Source organism: Hyaena hyaena, unplaced genomic scaffold, assembly GCF_003009895.1.
Source record: "Hyaena hyaena isolate Hyena2069 unplaced genomic scaffold, ASM300989v1 scaffold_6, whole genome shotgun sequence".
Classification (NCBI taxonomy): Eukaryota; Metazoa; Chordata; class Mammalia; order Carnivora; family Hyaenidae; genus Hyaena; species Hyaena hyaena.
Window position 1 is genome coordinate 5,786,067 of NW_024080638.1, and position 26,619 is coordinate 5,812,685.

The 26,619-nt window shown below is 42.6% G+C and overlaps 1 protein-coding gene across 3 annotated transcripts; it reads right to left on the bottom strand.

Annotated features, from left to right (window-relative positions):
• Window positions 1-26,517, bottom strand: PTGR1 (prostaglandin reductase 1). 3 transcript variants are annotated; one of them, XM_039240995.1, is made up of 10 exons: window positions 26,430-26,517; window positions 23,565-23,680; window positions 22,080-22,125; window positions 20,081-20,137; window positions 15,501-15,668; window positions 11,609-11,726; window positions 10,726-10,881; window positions 7,913-8,021; window positions 3,814-3,932; window positions 1-268 (listed from the first exon to the last, which is right to left on the bottom strand). In XM_039240995.1, the coding sequence occupies exons 2-10, from the start codon at window positions 23,668-23,670 to the stop codon at window positions 158-160; spliced, it is 990 nt and encodes a 329-aa protein (XP_039096926.1). In that variant the 5' UTR covers window positions 23,671-23,680; window positions 26,430-26,517; the 3' UTR covers window positions 1-157. The 3 variants fall into 3 exon arrangements, with proteins under 3 accessions (XP_039096926.1, XP_039096911.1, XP_039096918.1); XM_039240980.1 differs by lacking the exon at window positions 26,430-26,517 and adding an exon at window positions 25,934-26,006; XM_039240987.1 differs by lacking the exon at window positions 26,430-26,517 and adding an exon at window positions 25,930-26,005.
• Between the last annotated feature and the right edge of the window lie 102 nt (window positions 26,518-26,619).

The following is a 26,619-nucleotide window of genomic DNA, read 5'->3' on the forward strand; positions in this document are numbered from 1 at the left end:
TTACATACCACTTAAATGTGTTTTATTAGATAGATCAAACTGATTACAATTTCTTAGATAATGAAGGTAGTATATATTTTTACTAAATGGTTAAAAAGACCTGTGGTAATCATCCAAATGAGTTCCAGATTCCATGTGTCTCTTTTTTTTTTTTTTTTCATACTTTCACTATTGTTTTCCCCAAATTTTCGCCTTTCAGCATTCCCATAAACGCAGCTGGCATGTTTTCAAACCCTTCAGTGATGTATTCATGGTACTGGATATTACCCTGTATCAAAACGACAACAAATATAGCATGTTAATTTCATATTTGGAATGATATACTTTACTCATCATAGCAACAAACTTATCAGAACATCCTTATCTTGGACATCTAAGAGGAAGGCCCAGTCTGCCGTGAACGCATAGGCAATCTGGGGGCATGAGCCACAAAGTACACATAATGATTTGGTAACAGGCGTTAGGTCCCAGGGTAACAATAGGGGAAAGGTCACAGGAAGTGATTAAGCAATTTCTAAGTAAATCATATGGAAAAGTTTGATAATGCAATGATCTCAGAAAAGGCGGAAGAAGATGGAAAAAGGGGCCCCCGTCCAGAGTATTATCTGTTTTCATCCTTCCAGTAGCTTCATGACGTAGCATCATTACCTCGCTTGGACCCCTGAAGCGGCAGAGCTCGTTCAGGAATTGTGAATCCCACGGCAGCCTAATAATCCAGCCTCCCTTCAAGCCCAGATTCTTTCAATATGTGTTGAACATTCATTTGGGCACATGGGAGGGAAGGGTTCATTTAGTGAGGGTTTTTCATTTCTCTGCTGCAAGGCAGTCTACACAGTGGAACTAATTTACATTTTCAAGGTTTTTATAAGGGATCTTCTGTGGAGACTGGAGTTACCTGATACCACTTATTTTCCTAACGTATTCCAGTGATGGCTTAGCACCCTTTATGGATTTATGGAGGGACGATTTGCTTGGGGTCACTCAACTAATTAATGTATATGGAGGCTGGGATTTGAAGAACCCTTGATGAGAAAGCCCAACTCTTTCCTGTTCTTAAAGGAGGCAGAGAGCCTGTAAAGAGGCAAATGCTGTAATCAAAAGTTTGCAAGTTAAAAGTAGAGGATGAATAGTAATCTGTAGGTGATAATAATATGATAAATCAAGGTGCATATGGACCCCCTTTGTACTATCTTTGTGATTTTTCTATAAATCTAAAACTATTCTAAAAGAAAAGCATGTTTTCAAGAAGAGAAAGAGATGAGGAAACAAAACTGAGTAGATGAGAGAGAAATTAGGCCAATTCACTAGTTACTGAAAACAAGACTGTAATTAGGTCCACTCTGCTAGAAGGAGGCACTAGGAAGACCAGCACAGTGGTTTCTCGTTGTCAGCTGCCATCGTGGGAGGGCTAGGTCAGATTTCATCAACAGGGACAAAGAGGCTCCGCACTGGGAACTTGAAGATCATTTAGCTCTTCCCAGCTTCCTGGAAAGAGCCCAGCTCCACACTCCCAGCATTGGACCGGGAAAAACACCAAGCTCCACTGGCTGCCAGAGAAGCAATCTATTTCTTTGAATTGGGAAATGATGATAAAGCCAAGAGTTTAGAAGTGTGATACCACTTTTCCCCTCTGAAACTAAAATAATACCCTTTGGTTATTCAGATTCTGTTGACTAAAACTCCAAACTGTGCAAGGTGGGAAAGTGTCACAACATAGGACAGGGTTGGCCTTCTCCTGTGGATCGAAAGCCATGGCTACAGGAAGATGCCAATCTGGACCTGGAAGAGCCACAGCCCCAAACAGATGTCCCTCCAACATTTGTCCAACAATGTTCATCTCGTGTTTACATTGATTCAGGCAGCATTCTAGGTGGTGGGGATACATCAGAAAACAAAATGCATGAACGTTGCTGCCTTCATGGAGGATACATTCTCACAGGAGGGTGATGGGCAATAAATATAAGTGAATTATAGTATACATTATGTTAAAAGATGATAATTGCTATGGGTAAAAGTAAGATAAGGAGGCTCGAGAATGGAGGGGGACTGCAATTTAAAATAGGGGCATTCTGGGGCACGTGGGTGGCTCAGTCTGTTAAGCGTCCGACTTTGGATCAGGTCACGATCTCGTGGTTCGTGAGTTTGAGCCCCGCATCCAGCTCTGTGCTGACAGCTCAGAGCCTAGGGCCTGTTTCAGATTCTGTGTCTCCTTCTCTCTCTAACCCCTTCCCTGCTCGCACTCTGTCTTTTTCTCTTACTAATATTTAATAGATAAATATTTTAAAAATCATAAAAAATAGAGTAAAATAGGGCCATTTTAAAAGTTTGCCTCATTCAGAAGGTAGTTTTTAGGAATGACTTGAAGGAGATGAGTGAATTAAGGAAGCAGTTATAGAGGGACAGAGCGAAGTGGAGAGAGATGGCAAAGTAAGCAAGGGGTGAACACTAAGAAATAAAATTAGAGAGGTAATGGGGGCCAGATCACGTAGAGCTTTGTAGGTTTTATTCTAAGTGAAATGGGGAACTTTGCAGAGTTTTGAGCATAAGAATGACATGGTTTGATTTATGCTTTAAAAGATCACACTGGCAGCTGTGTTGGTAATTGTCTGCTGGGGCACAAAGTTGGGAGGCCAGACAGAGGCTACTGCAACATCTAGGCTGAGAAGATGGTGGCCTGGACCAGGGTGGTAGCAGTGGAGATGGGAGAGCTGGACAGATTCTGTGTATATTTTGAAGGCTGAGCTACCAGAATTTCCCAAAATATTAAACGTGGGTTTGAGAGAAAGAAAGGAATCAAAGATGATTTCAAGGTTTTTGGATTGAGCAAGTGGGGGCGGGGGGTGGCGGGGTGGGGACAGAATTGCCGTCACTGAAATGGTGAGGTCTGTATATGGAATGGATTTGGCAGGGAAGATCAAGACATATTTAGCTTTTGACGTGTTGAGTCGAAGATGTGTATTACACATCTAAGAGCAGCTGTTGAGCAGCCCGGAGCCCAGGGGAGAGATCCAGGCTGGAGACAGACATTCAGGAGCTGTCAGCATACCAATGATATTTAAAGCCAAGAGCCTGGGTGAGGTAAGTAAGGGATAGATAGACTGCGGGCAGAGAAGAAAAGAAGCCCAGTGACCGTATCTTGGGACACTCTATTATTAATCTGAGAGAAAAAAAGAAGCTAGCAGAGGAGGAGGTCCTCTGAGGAAGACAAATCTGTGAGGAAAACCAAGAGTCAAGGGAAGGCAAGGGAGGAAAGTATACTAAGGACAGTGTGATCATCTCTGTCAAATGTCACCCAGAGCCAAGTGATTTTAAGAACCAACCACTGCAGTCCACAATCTGAGGACACTGTCAACCTTGACAAAAGCAATTATGATGGAATGGTAAGAGTGCAAAAGCCTGATATGTGGGTTTAAGAGAGAATGGAAAGAGAGGAACTGCAGACAGTGAGTGTAAACGCTTCCTGGGGCACCTGTGTGGCTCATTTGGTTAAGTGTCCGACTTGGGCTCAGGTCATGATCTCATGGTTCCTGAGTTCAAACCCCCCATCAGGCTCTGTGCTGACAGCTTGGAGCCTGGAACCTGCTTAGGATTTTATGTCTCCCTTTGTCTCTGCCCCTCCCCTGTTCACACTCTGTCTCTGTCTCTCTCTCAAAAAAAAAAAAAAAAGCATTAAAAAAACCCACTGCCTTGTATTTTGTTCTAAAAGGGGGAGCAGTGAGGTGGACCTGTATTTGCAGTGGAAACGAAGCCTATCATGTCAGAAGGGAATGGGATCCAGTGTACAACTGGGGGAGTGGCTCTGGAGCCCCTCACCTCTAAGACCCATTTCAGCAAGTCTTTCAGAGCCTTCTGGCGGACGTCTCCTTGCCAGCGGGTGACGATGAACCCTTCCATGCGGAGTTGCTGATAGATGATAATCTCTGGGGGTGGGCCTGTGAAAGAGGAGGACACATTTAGCTGACAGGGTCCAGGGAGGTGGCCATGGTGAAAACACAAGCAGTACAAGTCACATCACTGTTCTGAATTTCTGTATTCTTTTCTGATCCACAGAGCTATCCACAAATCAACATATCCTTTGTGGTAGGTGGAATCATGGTCCCCAAAGATGGCCATATCTTAACTCCCAGAACCTGTGAATGTGCTTCCTTACATGGCAAAAGAGACTTGGCAGGCATGATTAAGTTAAGAGCCTTTAGATGAAGAGATTATTCTGTATTATACAGGTGGGCCCAATATAATCACAAGGGTCCTTGTAAGGAATGCAGAAAAGTCAGAGTCAGGAAAAAATATATGATGATGGAAGCACAGATCGGGGTGAAAGAGGAAAAACAGACATTGGAAGATTCTGTGCTACTGGCTTTGAAGATGGATGTAGGGACCACGAGCCACAGAATGTGGGCAGCCTCTAAAAGCTGGAAAAGGCAAGGAAACAGACTCTCCTCTTGAGCCTTCAGAAAGGATTCAGCCCTGCTGATCCATGTTAGATTTTTGAACTCCAAAATTAGAAGGCAATAAATCTGTGTTGTTTTAAGCCACTAAATCTGTGGTAATTTGTTCCAGCAGCAATAGGAAACTAACACACACTCAGACCTTGCACAGGCCAGGCAGCCAGGGAATGTTCAGCCCGCACACGTCAGAAGCAAGGCCCACCCCAAACCGCCCAATCAGTTCTATAGAACAGAAGCAGGTCCTGAAGATAACATGAAAATGTTCCTGTGCTAATCAAGCACAAATACCCTGATATTCCTGACACTTAGAATTCTTTTTCAGAATCATATGGAAGGCTTGTGAAAAGGGATTGCTGGCCCCTCCCCCAATTTCTAATTGTCAATATGGAATGGGTCCCAAGAATCTATACGTCTAACAAATTCTCAGAAGATGGTGATGCTGCTAGTCCTGGGCCCATACTTTGAGAACTACCAGCCTAGAGAAAGAACCAGGCTACCCTGTGGCCTATCAAGAAGGCAGTACTTAGGGCGCCTGGGTGGCTCAGTTGGTTGGGCATCCGACTTTGGCTAAGGTCATGATCTCACAGTTTGTGGGTTTGAGTCCCACAATGGGCTCTGTGCTGATAGTCAGGAGCCTGCTTTGGATTCTGTGCCTCCCTCTCTCTCTGCCCCTCCCTTACTCACACTCTGTCTCTCTTTCTCTCTCAAAAATAAACAAACATTTGGGGCACCTGTTTAAGCATCTGACTTCGGCTCAGGTCATGATCTCGTTGTTCATGGGTTCGAGCCCCGCGTCGGGCTCTTGTGCTGACAGCCAGCTCAGAGCCTGGAGCCTGTCTTCGGATTCTCTATCTCCCTCTCTCTCTCTGACCCCCCCCCCCCATTCACGCTGTCTCTCTCTCTCAGAAATAAATAAAACATTAAAAAATTTTTTAAAATAAATATTTAAAATTTTTTTAAAAAGAAAAGGTAGCACTCTTCTGTGTGAGAGAGAAAAGGTTGTGTTGGTTGTCTGGCTTATTTTCCCAAGGATCCTGAGTAGCCAGAAACTGAGGGAATGACACCTGAGCATAGTCTTAAAAGTTCCAGGAAGTCAGGTGAACATGCCCGGGGAACCTCAGCACCAGAAGAGCCGAGGTGACTGGCAGAATTTATTTGCAGCATCCTTGATAACTGGCATCACTCAAGCTGGAAGTTCCCATTCCCTACTCTGGAGACTGTCACAATAGCAGTCAGAAAAATAGGGCCTTGTCCTGAACCCAAAGAAACTGGTGCAAGAGGAGTGATAAGTGAGAGGGACTCAAAAGACAGCGGCATGACTGAAGTGCCAGGTTGCTCTTGCAGAAAAGGTGCTTCTTCAAGAACATGCACACCAACCATAGATCTCTTTAGGTTTAGAGTTGGAATCCTCATTTCCTCATCTTGGAAGAGGATGGAATACCATTTCTGGGCTTATCCACCCTGATGGGAATATAGTTTCTTTATTGGGAGCAATAAGAATGTGGCATTAAAGCCGGGGCAAATAATTACCTCTGAGCTATCCTAGCAGTGAAATATGTTAGGATTTCTAGAGCTCAGAGGCAGGGCAGGACCTCATCTAAGGCGAATGGACATGGCCAGCTGACGTCTCAAAGACCTATCTGAGCCGCTCAGCTTCCAAACTCTAATTGCTAAAAAGACGAGATCAAGTTACTGGACCCAAAATATTTGGCTGTACCTTACTGGACTATGGTCAAGAAAATGCATCCTGGTGCTTTGCTCAACGGGCAGGCAGAAGATTTCCCAGGATTCTAGCTTAGCTTCAATTGGAAAAAATAGAGGGGGAGAAAGTCCGTAGCAATAAGGCTGCCAAGTGCACCCGGAGTCCTCTTGGAGATGGTCGTATCTTTGATTCTTCCCAGCCTGAGAGGGAGTCTGCAAGCTGTCCTTTCTCAGGCCCTTCCACTCTCGCTCACCTGTCTCAGTGCAGTTGTGGGGTGTGTTAACTAGCAGGGCTGTGGGGTTTCATTCCCATGAGTGAAGCCCGTCACAGAATGAATACCCAATTTATTTATGGTTATCATCCCAGATCCTGATGATAACCTCCAAGATTCCTTTTTGCTCTTTTTTTCCTCCTTTTTGGGGGGGGGGGGGCACAGGTCAATCTGTAATCTCACCAACAGCACAGGATCGTTGTAGTAGAAAAGGACACTGTACGAGAAGTGCTGAAGGCCCATCTTTGAGCCTCTTGCTACGAGGATCTAAAGAGCCTCTGCTCTCTCCATTCATCTCCCCATTCATAAAATAAGAGGCCTGTGCAACATCTCTCAGAGAATTAGGACTTAACAAATAGCGTTCTCTAGTGGATACTGCTTTTGGAGCCCTGTGGGTAGAGAGGGCAGGGGGCAGCCTCAGCATAGAAGAGTGGAGAAGTGGGGAGATGGAGGCACAAAAGAAACAAAGTAAGGACAATCCAGGAATGGAGGGGAAATGCATGCTCCTCTCCCTCTCCAGTTTGGGGGGGCCAGTTTCTGCAGCTCTCGGAGGCACCGCCCACTACTGTCAGAAGGAAATGGCGGCCTGTGGTTTCCTTCACCCACATCAAGTCATCCTCTCCCATCCCCACCCCTCCAGCAATGTCCTCAATATCCCAAAGAACCCTAATATTGCACCAGCCAGACCAAGGTGTTCTGTCTCTAAATCAAATCATGGCTGTCTTCTCACAACTTTGCCCAAAACAATAGGTAAACAATTAAAACTCTTAACAATTATCAACATTTCTCCCATATTTTCAGATTCTGTTATTTCTCTATACCAAAATCTAATATAAGCGATTTAGCAGAAACATATAAAAGTACATATTTTTAGTTTAATAAACACTACTTCATCAAGAATATCAGGAAGTCTCGGGGCGCCTGGGTGGCTTAGTCGGTTAAGCGTCCGACTTTCGCTTAGGTCATGATCTCGCGGTTCGTGGGTTCGAGCCCCGCGTCGGGCTCTGTGCTGACTGCCAGCTCAGATCCTGGAGCCTGTTTCAGTCTGTGACTCCCTCTCTCTCTGACCCTCCCCTGCTCATGCTGTCTCTCTCTCTCTCCTAGAAATAAAAAAAAAAAAACAAAAAAAAAACCACATTAAAAAAAGAATATCAGGAAGTCTGGGACTCCTGGGTGGCTCAGCCGATTAAGTATCTGACTTCACCTCAGGTCATTTTCTCGTGGTTCGTGGGTTCGAGCCCCACAATGGGCTCTGTGCTGACAGCTCAGAGCCTGGAGACGGCTTTGGATTCTGTTTCCCTTGCTCTCTGCCCCTCCCCCACTCACACCTTGTCTTACTCTCTCAAAAATAAATAAACATTTAAAATTTAAAAAAAAAGAATCTCAGGAGTCTTTTAATATTTTGATAGTCACTGGCCTATATACCATATCCATGAATTTTCTCCTTGCCCAGTGTTTCTACATCTGTGATCATGTGCATGAACTCATTACCTGGGGGAAGTGGGCGAGTAGCATTATATACAGAGATGGCCCCACATATAGCAATTCTTCCAAATTTCTTCATCTGGGGAATAACAATGTTTGAAAACTCTCCACCTACCTAAACAGGATGAAAAAAAAAACATTAACAACCCACTTCATGTAATCTAAACACTAGAAGATTCAGGAGAATCATTAAGTCACAATTATCATTTCATAACATTTGTTTTAGAAGCAAAAAATCAGACTGAACTAGCACAACAGTGCAGAAAATTGCATTTGGAAAGGGACATGAGAGGCTGGATGTTTCTGTTTCACTGTAGGAACATACTCTATATAACTTACACATTTTACTTTATTATATTTTGGAGTTCTCTGACCACTTGAACAATCTTTTTGCCTCTATCTAAAAGCATGGAAAAAAATAGTCAAAAGCCACATCAAGAACAATGTTGGAAGACTCACATTTGACAATTTCAAAACTTACTACAAAACTGTATCAATCAAGACAGCATGGGAGCAGAAATATAGATCAATAGAGCTAAGCTGCAAGTCCAGAAATAAACTCTCACTTTATGGTCAATTGATTTTTGACAAGAGTCTCAGCACAATGAAATAGGGGAAAGAACAGTCTTTTCAACAAACGGTACAGAATGACTGGATGTGGTAAAGAATGAAATTGGACCCCTCCTTACACAATACACAAAAATTAACTTAATATGTATCATAGGCCCAACTCTATAAGCTAAAGCCATAAAACTCTTAGAAGAAAACATAGGAGTAAATCTTTATGACCTTGGATAAGACAAAACCTTCTTAAACATGACATCAAAAGCCGAAACAACAAAAGGAGAAATAAATCAGCCTTCATCAAAATGTAAAACTTTTGTGGGGCACCTGAGTGGCTCAGTCAGTTAAGTGCCTGATTTTGGTTCCAGTCATGATCTCATGGTCTGTGAGTTCGAGTCCCACATCAGGCTCCGTACTGACAGCTCAGTGTCTGGAGCCTGCTTCAGATTCTGTGTCTCCCTCTCTCTCTGCCCCTTCCCTGCTCACACTCTTTTTCTCTCTCTCTCAAAAATAAATAAACATTTAAAAATTTTTTTAAAGATTTAAAACTTTTATGCTTCAAAGGACACCATCAAGAAAGTGAAAGGAAAAAAAAGAGAGAAGGTGAAAGACAACTCATAGAATAGGAGAAAATTATTGTAAACCATATTCAGTCAATCCTCATTATTGGTATTTTCCATAGTTGAGAAAGAAACTACTTGCTAAATCTATTTATAACCCTCAAATCAACACTCACAGAGCTTTCCTGCTCATTTGCTGACGTGCCTAGAGCAGTGAAAGATACACAAAGTTCCCAGCTAAAGTCAAACAAAGCCAAGGTTCCTTTTTTCACCCCTCCCAGACATCACCAAAGGAGGAAGGCAGAAGGAAGCAGTACAGAGTAGTTCAAAAAGCTCCAGCTCTGGCGCTGGTTGGGTGGCATCTGAATCCCATCTCTGGGAGGATCAGTTTATGGGGCAGCCTCAGGCAAACTTAACACTTCGAAACCTCCTTTTCTCTTTTAAAAAATGAAGAAAAGAGAAGCTGTAGGAAAAGTTGTTTTTAGGATTTAGGATGATAATGGAGGTAAAATGTGTGCTTGAATATACATACTTGCCTGAGAAGCAGTACTCATTGTTTGTGGTGACTTGATAGAACATAGCTACCAGGAATACTGAGAATTGACTATATCTGATAAGGGACTTATCAGAACTCTAATAAGGAACTCTTTCTTAAAATTCAGCAAGTTGAAAAATGGGCAAAAATATTTGAGTAGAGATTTCTCCAAAGAAGATATGTAAATGGCTAAAAGCACATGAAAAGATGCCCAATACCATTAGAAATTAGGAAAATGCAAATCAAAACCACAGTGAAATACGACTTCAAACCAACTAGTATAGCCATAATCAAAGTGATAGGTAGTAAGTGCTGGTGAGGATGTAGGGGAATTGGAACCCTCATATGCTGCTGGTGAGGACATAAAATAGGGGAGCCATTTTGCAAAATAGTTTAGTTTGTCAGTTCCTCAAAATGTTAAATATGGAGTTATCACATGACCCAACAATTCTACTTATAGGCATATACCCAAGGTCATGAATATTCACAGCAGCATTATACGTAATAGCCAAAAAGTGAAAATCATGCAGATACCCATCAATTGATGGATGGATAAATAAAATGTGGTATATCCATACAATGGAATATTATTCAGCCATAAAAAAGGAATGAAGTACTGATACATAATACAACATGGGTGAACCTTGAAAATATGTAATGTACAGTGTAAAAAGCCAGTCACAAAAGTCACTTTGGGGAGGAAATGGGGAGTAACTACTGATGAGTACAGCATTTCTTTCTGGGATAATGAAAATGTCCTAAAATTGATTGTGGTGATGCTTGTACAATTTTGTGAATATACTAAAAACCAGTGAATTGAACACTTTAAAATGGGTGAATTATATCTCAATAAAGCTGTTTTTTAAAGGCATATGAACTTTATAGATTTGAAAAAAATTTTTTAATGTTTAGTTTATTTTTGAGACAGAGAGAGACAGAGCATGAGTGGGAAAACAGAGAGAAAGAGAGAAACACAGAATCCGAAGCAGGATCCAGGCTCTGTGCTGACACAGGGCTCAAACTCGCCAACTGCGACATCATGGCATGACCTCACCCAGGTGCCCCTGGACTTTATATATTTTAGGTGGAAACTCTAGAAGGCCATTCCCTTGTATAGTACTTTGTTAGTAAACAAGATATTAAGTCTGTTTTGTGCTTACATTATCAAAATAACAATCATAACCATCAGGAGAGGCTTTTTTCAAAGTTTCTTCCAAAGACTCTACTGTTTTGTAGTTAAAGGCAACATCAAATCCAAGCTTTTTAAGGTAGGCAACCTTTTCGTCAGACCCTGCCGCTCCAACAACTTTGCAGCCCTAAATGGGGAGAAAAAAACCGTTTATGAGCCAAAACCATGGACTAACTCACCTTCCTAGCCTAGTATGGTCAGATTCCCCATGAACACCCTCTTAGGTGCTGAACCACATACATGAAGATACCATGATAGGCTAATAGGCCCATAGGTGAAATTAGTCCATGAATCAGCCTACAATCCAACTATAACTTCAGCTTGTCTCTGATCAACCCACAGATTCTGGTCTATGTTTATGTGGTTTGTGGCTCGTTTCAACTGGCTGGGTGACAACCTATTCATTTGACTCTCGTTTCTTTATTTTGGAGCTTCTTTTGCAGTGGCTTGCATGCTATCTTTTGGTACAGTGGTTCTTTAGGCTATAATTTAGGCTCAGCTCTGGAACTCTCAGTCCTCTTGTCCCACCCCCCCCCCCCCCGTAACTGCCCCCCTTATTCTTTGATTTGGGCTCAAGCATTGGACTAAATAGAACCTGTCTCATCATAGAATCACAGAGGAACTGGAGAGCATTCTGAAAAGCACTTTCAGGATGAGACTAGAAACTATACTGGTACATGGAGAGTAGCTCTTCAGAAATCTCTCTTCTATTCTGAACGTATCTTCAACTTCCAGGCAAGACCCACTAAACGAAACCCCCTGAGACCAGAGAAGGTCTGGTTTGTTCACTGTTGTATTCTCAGTGCACACAGTGGGTATTGAGTAAATGTCTGGTAATGGAAGAAGACGCTTACCTTGAGCTTAGCTATCTGACCCACAGCAGAGCCCACTGCTCCTGCTGCTGCATTAACCATCACTGTTTCTCCACCCTTCACACCACAGATGTCAAGTAGGCCAAAGTAGGCTGTTAGCCTGAGGGAAGAAAATTAAAGATATGTGGATTGATTTGTAGCCTTCTCTTATAAGTTGTTTAGATATATCCTGAAGGCCTTCTCAACACCCTAGTGCCATGGGTGTAATAAAAGACAGAAAATATAGGAACTGAATATTACCAGCCACTGATGGTCCACCTCCTCCTTCCTCGCTTCTAGATAGGAATAGATATGATGGGAACTAGAGAAGAAATGGAGAGTTGGTTGGAAAGGGGCTACACCTTGTCTATCCCCAGGCTAAGTCTCAGGAGCAAAAGAAGATTCCAGGACTCTGGGGGTCCTAGAATAGAGAGCTTTTGTCTCGTTCCTATGCAATCCTGGGGAGATGGTGAACTTCATGGGGAAAGCCTCTCTGTCATCATGGTGCCATAGCCATAGAACAGATGAGAGGATCTGAGAGAAACACCTTGAGTTTTCCATGGCTCCTACGTGGGATGGAAGAGCTTCTGAGATTTCCCCACCTCCTCCTAAGTGAGATGTTGAAGTTAGCTTGCAGGGAAAGAACTATGGAGTCTACAAAGATGCAGCTCAGACAGCACTCACAAGAACCAAGTGAAGAAGCCACCAGTTCGGGTGGCCAGCTTGGAAGGGGATATCACTGAGGACTCAGTGGGAAAAGTTACACTTTGAAGCAGAAGACCAGCATAAGACTAAGACAGGTCAAGATCAAGAAGTTATTGGGCACCTGGGTGGCACAGTCGGTTAAGCATCCAACTTCAGCTCAGGTCATGGTCTCACAGCTCATGAGTTTGAGCCCCGCATTGGGCTCTTTGCTGTCAGCACAGAGCCCACTTCAAATCTTCTGTCTCCCTTTCTCTCTGCCCCTCCCTTCCTCACACTCTCTCTCTCAAAAATAAACATTTTTTAAAAATTAAAAAAAAAAAAAAGATCAAGAAGTTGTTGTTTTGCCCCCACTGACACAGAATCTGTGTTAGCCCTGGAAGCTTTGCATCAATCCTGAGGAGAAAAAAAAGGAAATTCCGGGTTTTGAACCTGAACGATGTGAGAAATCACTATATTAAACTGAGGCTCTGTTTTACTACACAAGCCAAGATGCAGGCTTGGGATGGAGATGAGGTACAGCAATAGAAAAATTTTAAGTTCTATTTTTGTGCCCTTGAGTCTGAGCCAAAGAAATCTACATCCACTATGGTGATTGCTAAGCCACTTGCAAAATTTCAGACAAATTCATGTAAAGTTGTTTCTATAAGAAACAGAAGCTACACGTTAGCCTTTGACAATATCCGGGGGCCCATTAGAGTTGGACATTAAAGGCAAGGCAGTGAAAGGCATAGAAATCTACACCTTTTCTGAGGACCCAAAAGCTAATATTCCTAGTAATGTTCAAAAGATGGATGGAGCATCACTTGCCTCAGAATCATCTGGAGTTTTATTAAAAATTTAGATTCCCAGGCCCTACCTCAGACGCACTGATTCAGAAATACTGAGACTTGAACATCTGAATTTTTAAAGACTAGGTGATTCTTATGGATTTCAGCAACAGAGAACCACCACCTTAATGGATGCTGAAACCGGAGCACGCTGGGTGAACTAGCATAACCTCAAAAGAGAAGCAGAAGGTGCATTTTCTGATTATATCATTCCACCCATGACAATCGGTATCCCTCCCCACCTGGATCTCCCCTCTAGAAATTCTAAAATCACCCCTCAATTAGACATACTGCCCTAGGAGACACAAGGCCTCTCCCAAACATCATATCCTTTTACAAATAAAATGGAGAAGCCAACCATAAAGAAATCTGAGAGGAAAAATTAAAGGCACACTTGGGACTAAGGTGGAGGGGGGGGGACTTAACATAATTAACAGTTTGGAGAGCAAAACACAGGAACTCTTCCAGCTTAACTGAGAAGATACAGTTCCAGTGAAGGAAGTGATGCTGATGCAAACCTGGGGGAAATGTTAAATCTCTGGAGCCTAGACAGCTGAAAGGCACCCTAGGTCTCAGTGCTCAACTTCTTTTTTAATAATGTTTCTTTATTTATTTTGAGAGAGAGAGAGCGAGCAAGAGGGGGGAAGTGGGGGAAGACATAGAGAGAGGGAGAGAATCCCAAGCAGGCTCCACACTGTCAGCACAGAGCCCCACGGGCTCACGAAATGTGAGATCATGACCTGAGCCAAAACCAAGAGTTGGATGCTCAACCCATTAAGCCACCCAGGCACCCTGAAGTTCAACTTCTTTTATGGTCTATAGCAGAAGAAGTTCTAGAAATCTTGAGGGCTAACCCATCCCACAGGTAAGGAGTCCAGAATGGCAGGAACTGCTCAAAGAATGTGCAGTGTGTCAGTAGAGGAGGTTAGAAACCTGGGATAACTCCTCTCCCTCCATCAGTGAGAACCAATGGTATGAAGTTGACTTCATGTGTATGAAGTAAAAATGCACTCCTTGGGGGCTTGGAACAGGGTGAATGAGAAGTACACACAAATGAGTAAGTTATCCTCTGTTTTAGGATTCAAATCTCCTAATATTTTACACATTACTTTCTCCCCAACTAATGGGAGATTTGCTTCAAGGTTTCCTCATGTCTGCCTTCACCCCTGCATTCCTATACCTGGCTCACAACTTAGAGAGAAGGACAGGTGAGATGACAGAAGAAAGGGGTGCCTGGGTGGCATCAGTTAAGCATCCCGCTCTTGATCTTGGCTCCGGTCATGATCTCAGGGTTCGTGAGATCAAGCCCTGCATCGAGATTCTCTCTCTCCCTTTCTCTCTGCCCCTCCTCTGCTCATGCTCTCTCTCTGTCTCTCAAAAAACAAACTTTAAAAGAAGACTTTAAAAAAAAAAAAAGAAAGCAAAAAGGTATTAAGCACCCTCTAATTTCACAGCACTGCCTCTTGGCCACAGCAATTCTAAGGAGTTCATAATCTGAGTGCAATCTAAACTGGGGGTGTGTGGGGCTGGTTTTTGCTAGAGGCTGATCGTTTGGGGTATATATTTCCATTTCATTCTTTAGAAGTCCTTCAAAGTGTGAAAAAGAAGGAGGGAGGGAGGGAATTGAGGGGGGAAGGAAGGAAGGAAAAGATCATACAGCTTAGAGAAAGAAAGGAAATACATGAATTCCAGGTTAAAAGAGTTTTGGGGGATTCCAAAAGAATTTAATTTGACCTTGTTTCCCCAGACCATAAAAGGAAATTTAGGGTCCAAAGTACAACTGAGATATGATGAACTGACCGGGAGTCTTCTTGAGGGACAAGGCCAAGGGACTCTTGTGTAGTTCAAGTCTGTGTCAGCTGAGTGACTGTGCAACCATGCTTGTGATTCATCTCATTTAAACTTCAGCTCCCTTTATACCTCAGGAAATTCAGATGTGCAAAGGGAAAGGTGAGGAATGAGAAACAGTACAGAAAAGTCAAGGTAGATTGAATCCTTTTTCTCTTTTTAAACTCTGAAATGGAGGCAGAGACCCTGAAGCCAAGACCCTCCCAGGGACAAAAGGAGCTAGTTCCTTTGTGTTACCATTTGCCAGCTGCTAGAAAGGGATTGTGCCCCATGCCGCTTCTCACTGCTGCTCTCTGGATCTGAGGGTCTCTGGCCGGACTTTTCCCTTTCTTTCCTTCAGTCCAAGGCCAACTCTAACCCATCTTTTTCCCTTCTTAGTCCTACCATCTACTCTAACCGGCCCCTGAGCCTAGAATGTCTTGGGTCCCTTCTTGTTGACCACATTCTGGACAAACTATTTTGGAAAACCAGAATGTCAGATATTCAGACAAATGAAATATACCCACGAAACTCACCCTGTCATGCCAACTATTCCCAGAGTCAAAGACATTGGTAACGTGTCTGGCCACTCTGCAGGCAGTTTTTCCAGATCTTTCCCATCAGAAATGGAGTGAGTTGTCCAGCCTGAAGAAGCCACTACCACAGTTCCTGTTGGGAAGGCTGAGTTTTTACTTTCCACAACTCTGAAATATAAAGCACAGTAAGATGTAGGAAACCTCTTCTCTTTCAAGGGAATTGGGATGCTGCATGGTTAGTGTTCCTAAAAGGGCACTGAAATTAATATTCCATGATCAAATACTCCACCGCATCTCTCCATCTTATTTCTAGACATCCGTTTCTCCTCCTCCTTGAGAAAAAAAAATATAGGCCACTAGAGAGGAATTCTCTGAACTGGTTCAACATCTGTCTCTGTCCTCACCCACTTTTCTCTAAGCGAGAGGTATGCATCCTCTGGTTCAAGGTGCTCTGGATACTGGCCTCTTCTGTTCTTCAAGGGCCACCCTCCATCCCCTAACCCTTTCTGTGTCCTGAATATTTAACATTGTCCTCTCCACTGCCCCTTTTGCCTTTTACATTCTAACTTCTTCACTGTCCAATCACTTGATAACCCAATGCAACACGGTTTCCACCCCGTTACTCCACTAAGGTCACAATTTCTGATTGCAAAATCTAGTGGACATTCTTCACTCATTATCTGATATCGCCTTTCCACTGTATTCAACACTCTGGGCTACCCAAAGTCTTCTTCGTTGGATTCCACAATACTGCCTTCACTGCGCTTTTTTGCCTCTCCCTCCAAACTGCTCCTTTCCTGTCTCATTTGCTGATTCTTACTCTCCCATCTTCTCCTGCTGTTACCATTTTTTACTGTCTTTCCCTTGACCATAAAATTATGTAACACATTTATTTTAGAAAAGTTATACTATACAATATAAAAAAATCAATTCTAACCCCATAATACAAAGACAACTTGCTAATATTTCGGGGTGTGTTATGGCAATCTTAACGATATATTTTAAAATGTGTATTGTAAGAATGCAAACTGGTATAACCACTGTGGACAACAGTATGGAATTTCAAAAAAATTAAAAATTGAATTACCATATGATTCAGTAATTCCACTACTAGGTATTTACCCAAAGAATATGAAAACACTAATTGAAAAAGATATATGCACCTCTATGTTTACTGCTGTACTATTTACAATAGCCAAACTATGGAAGCAACCCAAGTATCCTTCTATAGATGAATGGAAAAAGACACACACACACACACACACACACACACACACACACACACAGTGGAATATTACTCAGCCATAAAAAAGAATGAAATCTTGCCATTTGTAGTAACATGGATGGAACTACAGGGTATAACGCTAAGTGAAATAATAATTCAGAAAGACAAATGCCATATGATTTCACTCATGTGTAGAATTTAAGAAACAAAGCAAATAGCAAAGAAAAAAAGAGACAAAAAAATAGATCCTTAAATATAGAAAACAAACTAATGGTACCAGAAGGGAGGTAGGTGGGTGTTGGGTAACATAGGTGAAGGGGATTAAAAGTACTTTTTGGGACAGCTGGGTGGGTTAAGCATCTGACTCGATTTGGGCTCAGGTCATGATCTCCTGATTTGTGGGATCAAGCCCCACATCAGGCTCTGTGCTAACAGTGCAGAGCCTGCTTAGGATTCTCTCTCTCTCTCCTTGCCCTCCCCTGCTTGCTCTCTCAAAATAAAGGAAAAAAAAATTAATGTTTATTTTAGAGAGAGAAAGACAGACAGACAGAACACAAGCAGGGGAGGGGCAGAGAGAGAGCGAGACACAGAATCCAAAGCAGGCTCTGGGCTCCAAGCTGTCAGCACAGAGCCTGACATGGGGCTCGAACCCACGAACTGTTGGATCATGACCTGAACCAAAGTCAGGCACCCAAGTGACTGAGTCACCCAGGTGTCCCAAAATAAATAAAATTTAAAAAAAAATTTTTACAAAGAAGTACACTTATTGAGATGAGCAATGAGTAATATATAAAATTGTTGAATCACTATATTGTAACTAATATAACACTATATGTTAATTATACTGGAATTTAAAAAGAAAATAAGTGAATTTTTAAAAATGTTTATTATATGTATTTACATAATTGAAGCCACCTTGTTTTGCAACCCAGTTTTTCTCTGTCTACACAGAATATATGACTTATACTTCTTCTCATGTTAGTAAGAATCCTTTAAAAACTGAAATGAATTTCAGGGTGCCCTTCTGGCTCAGTCAGCAGAGTAAGCAACTTGGAGGTAGGAGCTGGAATACCACACTGGGTATACAGATTACTTAATAATAAAAGCTTTTTAAAAAACTGAAATGAATCTATTATACCAGTACTAGACATTTAGGTTATTTCCAGTATCTTCTTTTTAAACAAAATTTTTTAATGTTTTATTTATTTCTGAGAGAGAGAGAGTCAGTGTGAGTAGGGGAGGGTCAGAGAGAGAGGGAGAACAGAATCTGAAGCAGGCTCCAGGCTCTGAGCTGGCAGTCAGCACAGAGCCTGGCACGGGGCTCAAACCCACGAACTGTGAGATCATGACCTGAGCAGAAGTCAGACACTTATCCGACTGAGCCACCCAGGCGCCCCAATTTCCAGTTATCTTCTAAATTATACTTCAATTAATATTTATAAATGTGAATTTATTATTTCCTTAGGCAATGTTTCTATAAATGGAATTACTAGGTCAGAGACTAATAAAACATCTGTTAACTCTTGTTGCATATTGCCAAATTCTTTTCTAGAAGGTTATACCAACTTTTCTTCCACCTTCAGTGTATATCATAACATTTCCATCACTGAGTATTGTCTTAAAAAAAACAACTTTTGCCAAGTCAGCAAACACAAAAATATGTTATTCATATCTTTGATAATCAGCAGGAAATATATACGACTTATATGGAGAAAAGTTGTAATGGGCCATAACACAAAGATAGATAAATGGAGAGATATACTTTGTGCCTGGAGAGAAATGTACTAAAGATAACAAGTTTCCTCTAAATAAACCTATAAAGTCATTGAAATCCCAAAAATCCAAATATAATTTCAATAAATGGTGTTATAACTGACTAGTCATTTGGACATAAAGTAAATACTTCACCCCTTATTCCAAAATAAAAATTAAATGAACTGAAGACTTAATTGTAAAAAATTAGCATGTAAAATACCAGAAGAAGGGCATCTGGGTGGCTCAGTTGGTTAAGTATCCAGTTTTGACTCAGGTCACGATCTCATGGTTCATGAGTTCGAGCCTGGAATTGGGCTCTCTGCTGTCAGCACCCAGCCCACAAAATAAAATAATGAAATGAAATGAAATGAAATAAAGTAAATAAAATAAAATAAAATACCAGAAGAAAATATGAATAAATATTTTAGTCATTTTGGAGGGGAGGATGACTTTTTAATGATGAAATGAAACTAAAAAGCCACAATCACAAATATTAATAATTTTATCACATAAAAATTTTAAACCATGATTGGACACAAGGGAAAGATAAAGATAAACGAAGACCCAAATATTTGCAACACTCATACTCCTAACATATAAAAAGCTTGTACAAATCATTAATAAAAGATAAAAAGACCTAAAGGAAGAAAGGAAGGGACATAAATATACTTCACAGAAGAGAACTGATAATTTACAAAAAGAAAGTCAACATCACTAATAATGAAGGAAACGGAAATTAAACTAAGCATGAAGTTTTGACGTGAATTCATCTCAGATTGCCAAAACTGATGGTAAGCAATGGGCATTTGGTATGAAGGAGAAAGGTTCTCTAATGCTATTGGTGGGAGCGGATGTTCAGACAATATTTTTGAAGAGCAATTTGACATCAAATCCTCAAATTAAAAATGCACATCTCCTTTGACCTAGAATTTATACTTCTGGGAATTTAATGTGAAGCAATATTTATCCAAGTAGACAAAGAATACACAGACATGCACATAAAGATGTACACATGTTCCCTGCAGAACTATTTATAATAGAAAAAATTGGAAACAGTTGCTATCAGGAATTTAGTTAAATGACAGATAACAGTGGAATAATTTACAGCCATTAAAAGGTAGGTAGTATATTTATATACTACCAACAAAAGATATCCATAACACATTAATAAAAAGAAATTTGCTGAAGGGCATATAATACTGCTAGTTAAGAAAAATCATAGATATTGTTTTGTGTACCGAACAATTCTGAAATAAGAATACACTAACAATAGTCATCTCTAAGGCTCAAATGATGGGGGAACTTTCAGTTTCCAAGATATAAAATTTTGATTTATTGGTATTTTTTACAATAGTCGTAAACTGGACAAAAGCAATTTTTTAAGTAATTAAAAGCAAGACTAGCAAAGTGAAATGGCAGTGCTGACAATCTCACAGACTTCCCTTCCCCTCGGGAAAGGGGCAAAATATCCCAAGTTGCTCCCAAGGTCAGTGAGTGAGCCACATGGGCTGAAGAAACTGTACGGGTGACGGACGGAGACAGGGCCCAACAGGAGCTTAAGAGAGACACATGTGTCAAGCACTGGGACAAACAGAAATACCTGGCCACTTGCTGCCCCATCATCATATCACCCTCTTTCAATCTTTTGGCTGCCACTCTGGAAAAAGAAAACAAACATAAATTCTTAATACATAAGAGCATCGAGGGAAAACCGTCTTGAGTTTCAGGCCAAATGGAAAATCAGTGGGAAAGTGTGTGCTGATACATGAAGGTAATATAACTGGGTGAAATGCAGAAGGAGAGCTGTTAGAGGTAGTTCGGCTTTGTGACCCCAAAGCAGCATTCTGATAGTATTTTTCTGGGAAATGAACATGAGAATCTTACTATCATGTTCCATTGAGGGTAAGTTTCTACCAATGCCTTAAAACAACGAAGACACTGCTGAGTCCTTGTTACTCAAGTCACAAGTTGTGATATTGTGATTTAGAATTAGGATTAATATATTCTGTCTACATCCGGTTTCTGGCACAGAGCTCCTAAAACTCCTGGGATTTCCCAATTGCTGAGGCTGATAAAGGTATCTTTTGTTATGTTAATGAAGCGGCTCTAGGAAAGCTCCTAAGGATGGGAGATGGTTGCCAAAACCAACCATGTGGTTAGAGGGCTGTAACTTTCATTTTCCTTCCCCAGATCTCAGGAAATGGAGACGGACTAGAAATCGAATCAGTTGCCAATGGCCAATGTAAATCATTGTAAATCATCAAGCATGCCTATGTAATGAGCTTTCATAAAATAGGTTCAGAGAGCTTCTGAGTTGGTGAACAGAAGGTCTGGGGAGAGTAGTGCCCTCCGAGAAGGCATGGATGCTCCTTGTCCCTCCCCATGTACTTTGCCCTATGTATCTCTTCCACATGACTGTTCTAGAGTTATATATCCTTTTATAATAAACCAGTAATCTAGTGAGTAAACTAGTTTTGTGAGTTCTATGAACCACGCTAGCAAATTAATTGAATCCAAGGAAGAGGTCGTTGGAAACACCAAAGTACAGTACTGTGGACCTGAGACTGGCATCTAAAGTGTGTGGGGATAGTCTTGTAGGACTGACTCCACGTGTGGGATCTGACACTGTCTAACTGTAAATACTGTCAGAATTGCGTTGAATTGTAGAACACCCCGGGGTTATCAGAGAATTGGTTGGTACTGTTGGGGTGGGGGGAACCTACAAATTAGAATTATTATTGCAGAATCATACTAGCCACACAAAAAGGGATGCTATTAACATTTTGAAACATTTTTTACATTAGATTTGAATCTCTACTGATCAGCTCTGAAAACAATCATTTTAAAGAATGATGACTACGTTATTTACCTCGGCAAAAACCACTGAGAAGTTAGTGCCCCATAAAGGCAGGCCTTTTATTCCCTCCCCTCCCTAAATTTTGTCCTGAGTATACACGTTCCATTAAATTATAGGAATACAGGTAAATGGAAGACAAGAAAACCTTATTTTAGTCTTTCCATTTTCCTTCGCCCAAATTAGGTGCCAGGAGTGAAATGGACCAATTGGATTTGTCTTAATTTTTCGGGAAGCAATTCTGGTGAGCAATGAAAGGCAAATGGTGCACATTAAGATAGGAGATGATGGTAAAATAAAGGGACCAAAGTAACTCCTCATCAAACTTCTCACACCTTTGCTGGCAAAGATGAGCATCCATGAATCTTATCGCTGGTATTATACTGGGACAAGGGGGGGAAATGACAATCAGTTGGATATTTGAAAAAATGGACTATTTCAGGGGCACCTGGGTGGCTTAGTCAGTTAAATATCTGACTTCAGCTCAGGTCATCATCTCATGATTCGTGAGTTTGAGCCCCACATCAGGCTCTGTGCGGATAGCTCGGAGCCTGGAGCCTGCTTCAGATTCTATGTCTCCCTCTCTCTCTCTGCCCCTCCCCTACTCACATTCTATCTCTCTCTCAAAAATAAATAAACATTAGAAAAATGTTTTTAATAAATAAACAAATGAAATTAAAAAATGGACTATTTCAAAACACAGTCCCAAACACAACACATGAATTTTTTAGGAGGAAAATAATACCTCATGTAAGGATCCACAGTGAGAAACAAAGCTTCCAGCAGGACCTCTACAAAACAAAGCATTCCATAGGCAATTAGATACTCGACACTCTATGCCTTCCTTGACTTTGGCACTCTAAATAAACACAGGTAACCATTCTGCTTCAAGGTTGCCCTTCCATCAGTGCTTTCTATGGAAGACACAATAGGGGCTCTCACATTTGGTCCAGCCCAGATCGTCGTCATCGTCGTCATCATCATCATCATCATGTTATTTACTCAACACTCCATGCTTTACATAAATTCTTTTATATGATATTCTCAACTAGTACTGTTTCCATTTTATTTAGGCCTAGGTTAAGGAATTTGCTCAGGGCCACATCTGTAATCCATACGTTACAGTGCTCATATAAGGTTTCACTAACAGCACCCGTCAGTATTAAAGAATCTGTATTTTGTTGCAGTGACCCTCATGCACACATTCTCTGGAATTTTGAATCTGAGTCCTGGCTACCCCAACTTAGATGGGACTGAACTTTGCCATGCTATTTGATTACATGCCCTTTTCTCAAAGCCTGTCTATATACCTGTAAACGCCCTTTATTGTTTGCTCTACAAAGCTAATCTCCAAACATGTTATAGTGTGTGCTGCCATTTCTCTCCCCTAGATTTCTTTAGGTTTGCCTTGTCCTTCCTCTTCCCCCAAGGGGATGGGAGACTCCTCAATGAAGGAAGAGAGTTTTTCCCTCCTGTCTATGTACAGGATAATCTGAGCTCTGCACACAGCTGCTAGGCATTGCTTTCCCCTCTTGCTTACTCCATCATCAGGCTTGCCAGGACAGAGAGGAAATCCTTCTCAGAGTCTGGTCAAAGTCATGAACAATGTATCCAAGCTTGAGTTTCAATTATGAAGGAAATCAGTGGGATCCTCCAACATGATATGACATGAAGGCTTCACATAAGAAAACCTTGAAAAAAATCTCTGTTGCAGATTGCGAAATTGTCACAAATGCTTCCTATCTCTTTATGTGGGGCCTCCTTGCCACTCCTTCCATCAAGAAGTCTATTTCTCAATCCTTGAATCTGGACTTGGCTAATGTGACTTGCTTTCCATATTAGCAAACATGATATAAGTAGAGGCATGAAAGTACTTGTATGTTGGAGCCTGCCAACTCCTACTGTTCTAGATCAACAAGTCCACTGTAAAAACAAAGAGCTCAAACCAGCCTACTAGAAAGGCCACACACAGGAGAACTGAGGCACACATACCTCGGCAGAAAGCTTGCTAACCATCAGCCATGTGAGGGGGATGTCCATCCTAGATTAAACATTTAGCTCAGATGAGACCTGCAGAGTTACCACCAAATTAACCCAGCCCAAACTGCCAACCCACAGAATTGTGAGCTAATAATGCTTGTTGTTTGACATCACTAAATTTTGTGGCATTTTTGTTATGCAGCAAGGGCTAACTGATATAGTCTTTTCAATCTCAAATCTAATGACTTACCTCCATTGTTTAAGGGTGGGAGTTCAACTGTCTTCAACTCAAAGTTACCATGAGTGGGGCTGCCTTCTAAGTGCTTCTTCAGGATCCAGCTCTTAGCATAAACCATTCTGAAGTTCCTGGAACTCAGTAAAGAGTTAGTAGTCAGCTACTACTAACTAGAGGTAGTCAGCTACCATGAAATGACTGGATTATTAAGACTTCCTAGCCATTATACTGAGGCCAGACAGGATGGTCTACTCATCATCTACTTCTCTTCATTATCATTTAACACCAATTATATTTATTAAGTATTTACTACATTTCTATTGCTGTGCTAAGCGCTTCATACACATTATTCTCATTTTATCCTCATAAATTCCCTATTAGATAGGCACTGCCAGTACAAATGAGAAAACTGAGGTTTCCTCAGAAATCTCCAAGGCAGGGGGCGCATGGGTGGTTCAGTCGGTTGGGCAGCCGACTTTAGCTCAGGTTATGATCTTGCGGTCCATGGGATCGAGCCCCGCTTTGGGCTCTGTGCTAACAGCTCAGAGCCTGGAGACTGTTTCAGATTCTGTGTCTCCCTCTCTGCCCCTCTCCAGCCCGTGCTCTGTCTCTCTGTGTCTTAAAAATAAATAAACGTTAAAAAAAAAGTAAAAAATAAATAAAAGAAGTCTCCAAGACAAGCAAAAATGTAAACTAACACAGAAAATCTTCCCAGCTACCACCAGGGTTTCCCCAGGACACTCGACAGCCACCTCATGTGCAAATACTGTTTCTCACCTCACATAAAGCTAATCCTGAGAAAGAGTGTCAAACACAAAGAACCAAAGGGAGGAACACGCACATCTTTCAGATAGATAGAGCAACGTTCTAAGGCAGTCTCATCCTGCTGTTCACCACAGCGTGGCGCTGCTGCTCCGTTCAGTGGTGAGTTTACTTTGGCACCAAATGGGAAATCCAGGGTTTAAATTCGCCTCCACAGGAAACCAAGAGAGATGATCCAGGCTGCCCTGAGCTTTGGGATCAGGACATTTTGCTTGAACCCATCTCCCCGCATCACGTGGGAGCCTCTCCTTCCTCAGGTGTGTACCGGTAGCTGAGAGGCCTGTCCCCCCTCAGTGTAAGCAGAGAGAGTTAGGGGTCGCCAGACATAGAAAGATGAGACACAGCTTTCGAGACACAGAAGTCATTTTTAGCCCTCAGCTACTCTTGTGATCTAAGCCCTCCTGACACTACTTACGCAAGCACACCTTCTGCAGGAGGTGTTACAATTACAAAGGAATGCAAAAACCTCAAAAGTTAAGAATTTTATGGAAACAAGTCCTTTTACTGAGTCAGAAAATAGCCTAACCTTATCAGAGACAATAAATCAATGGCAAAACTCCCAGCTCTGTTTCGAAAGCAGAGACTGATCTCATGTGCATGGTTGGGCTGTTCTTTGCTAGACTGGAACCCCTTTGAGCACTCAAATTCCGGACTAATTGGAGCCAGAGAACTGATCACGCCCACCCCTGCTGACCCTCAAGACTTCAATCGACTTAGGACTGGACTCCGTCGACTTAGGATGACCTTTGCCCCAATTCATAATGAACTTGCCTTTGCAGAGCCCCTTCATGAATATGCATGCACCCTTAGCTTAAAACCTCCTCACTTTTGTTCAGGGAGACACTACTTTGGGAAATATCCCTGGTGTTCTCCTTTATTCTTGCAAATAAAATCCTTCCTTTTTCTATTCTATGGCTTGGTTCAGTCTTTCGACTGAACACCCATGAAGAGGCGACTCCAGTTTAGGGTAACAGCAGAGCCCTGGACACTTCTGCATTGCCGGGGGAGCGTTCCCTGCGGGCGCATCCGTAGCCCTGCTCTTCTGCTAATCTCTTTCCCCCAAAAAGGCAGCTGAGAGCGAATTCTGCATTCGCTGCCGGTGCAGAAGCTCTCTGGAAAGAGCGAGGCCGCAGGGGCCGCAGAGTTCACGGAGTCCCATCCACCAGAGGGAGGTGTCCGGGGGCAGTGCCCGCAGGCGCGCTCATTCCCGGCTCCCACCTCATCAGCCTGCACACACCCGTGCCCACTAACCGAATTCCGACCCCTATCTTTCTTCTTCTTGCGCACTTGTCCCAGTTTCGCGGTTCGGCAAGTTACTTGGCTAGCCGCAGGCCGGGGTAGGCAGCTAGGCCGTGCCCTTCCTCCATCAGGTCTCTAATTTCTCCAAGAACAGGCTGGGCCTGGGAGACATCGATCGGGACATCTGGCTTTCTAGTTTCCTCCTAGTGCAAGACTCAGAGGTTATGCAGCAAGAAAAGAGGGAGAGCAACGCGCAAACGCTCCACAATAGGGAATTCTAGAAAATCAGCAGGAAAAATCGGTGGGGCGGCATGCTTACTCACGAGAGTCCGCGGGTTCCGCTACCTAGGCACAGAAAGCGTTCGGGGTTGTGCGGCAGGGCTCCCACCGCCGGGATTTAAGGCGGGTCCCAGGAGGGGGGTGGGGCTTCCTCAGGGGCGGAGAAGGGTGGCGCAGCCCCGGCCCGCAGAGGGCCTCGGGAAGGAGGTCAGGGTTCCCCACAAGTGTGTGTGTATCTGTGTGCGTAGGGCGTGCTTCCAGTAATAAAGGCCTCTATCGGAGCCCTGCCCACGTGCAGCTGTACCTGTCCCAGCGTCCTACCTGGCAACCCGGTGGAAAGACGCCGCGTGGGAGAAACGAGCCTCGGCCTCCACCGATCAGGAAGGAAAGACCCCAAACGCAGTGTCCCCCAGCGGCCGCAGCCCAGGTCAGGCCCAGTGCTGGTTTTTATCTGATCCGCAAGGTCCTCCTCAGAACTCTGCTTGCCTGGCGTCCACACCTCCACCCCAGTCTAAGTCTCCCTAATGAACACATGTTTACCTTTCCCAAGTCTGTACAAGAGTTCCAACGTCTGTGAGCTGTGATCAGACTGCCCCAGGCAGGAGTGAGCGCTCTTCATTGAGGCGCCCCTACGAGTCAGAACATCCAGGCCTTAACGGGGCCTTTCTGAGACTCGGGGAGGAGAGGTGGTCTAAGGGAGGGGGTGTGCACAAAGCGAAAGTGCTGGTTT

What these genes read in the sequence shown, in the direction of transcription:
- PTGR1 (XM_039240995.1), bottom strand. Translation starts at nt 23,670, where the DNA reads ATGGTTTATGCTAAGAGCTGGATCCTGAAGAAGCACTTAGAAGGCAGC. An exon ending in CCCACCCTTAAACAATGGAG is followed by an intron (nt 22,126 to 23,564) that starts GTAAGTCATTAG and finishes TTTGTTTTGTAG; the next exon opens with AGGTCCTGCTGGAAGCTTTG. An exon ending in GTCAGATAGCTAAGCTCAAG is followed by an intron (nt 10,882 to 11,608) that starts GTAAGCGTCTTC and finishes CTCCCCATTTAG; the next exon opens with GGCTGCAAAGTTGTTGGAGC.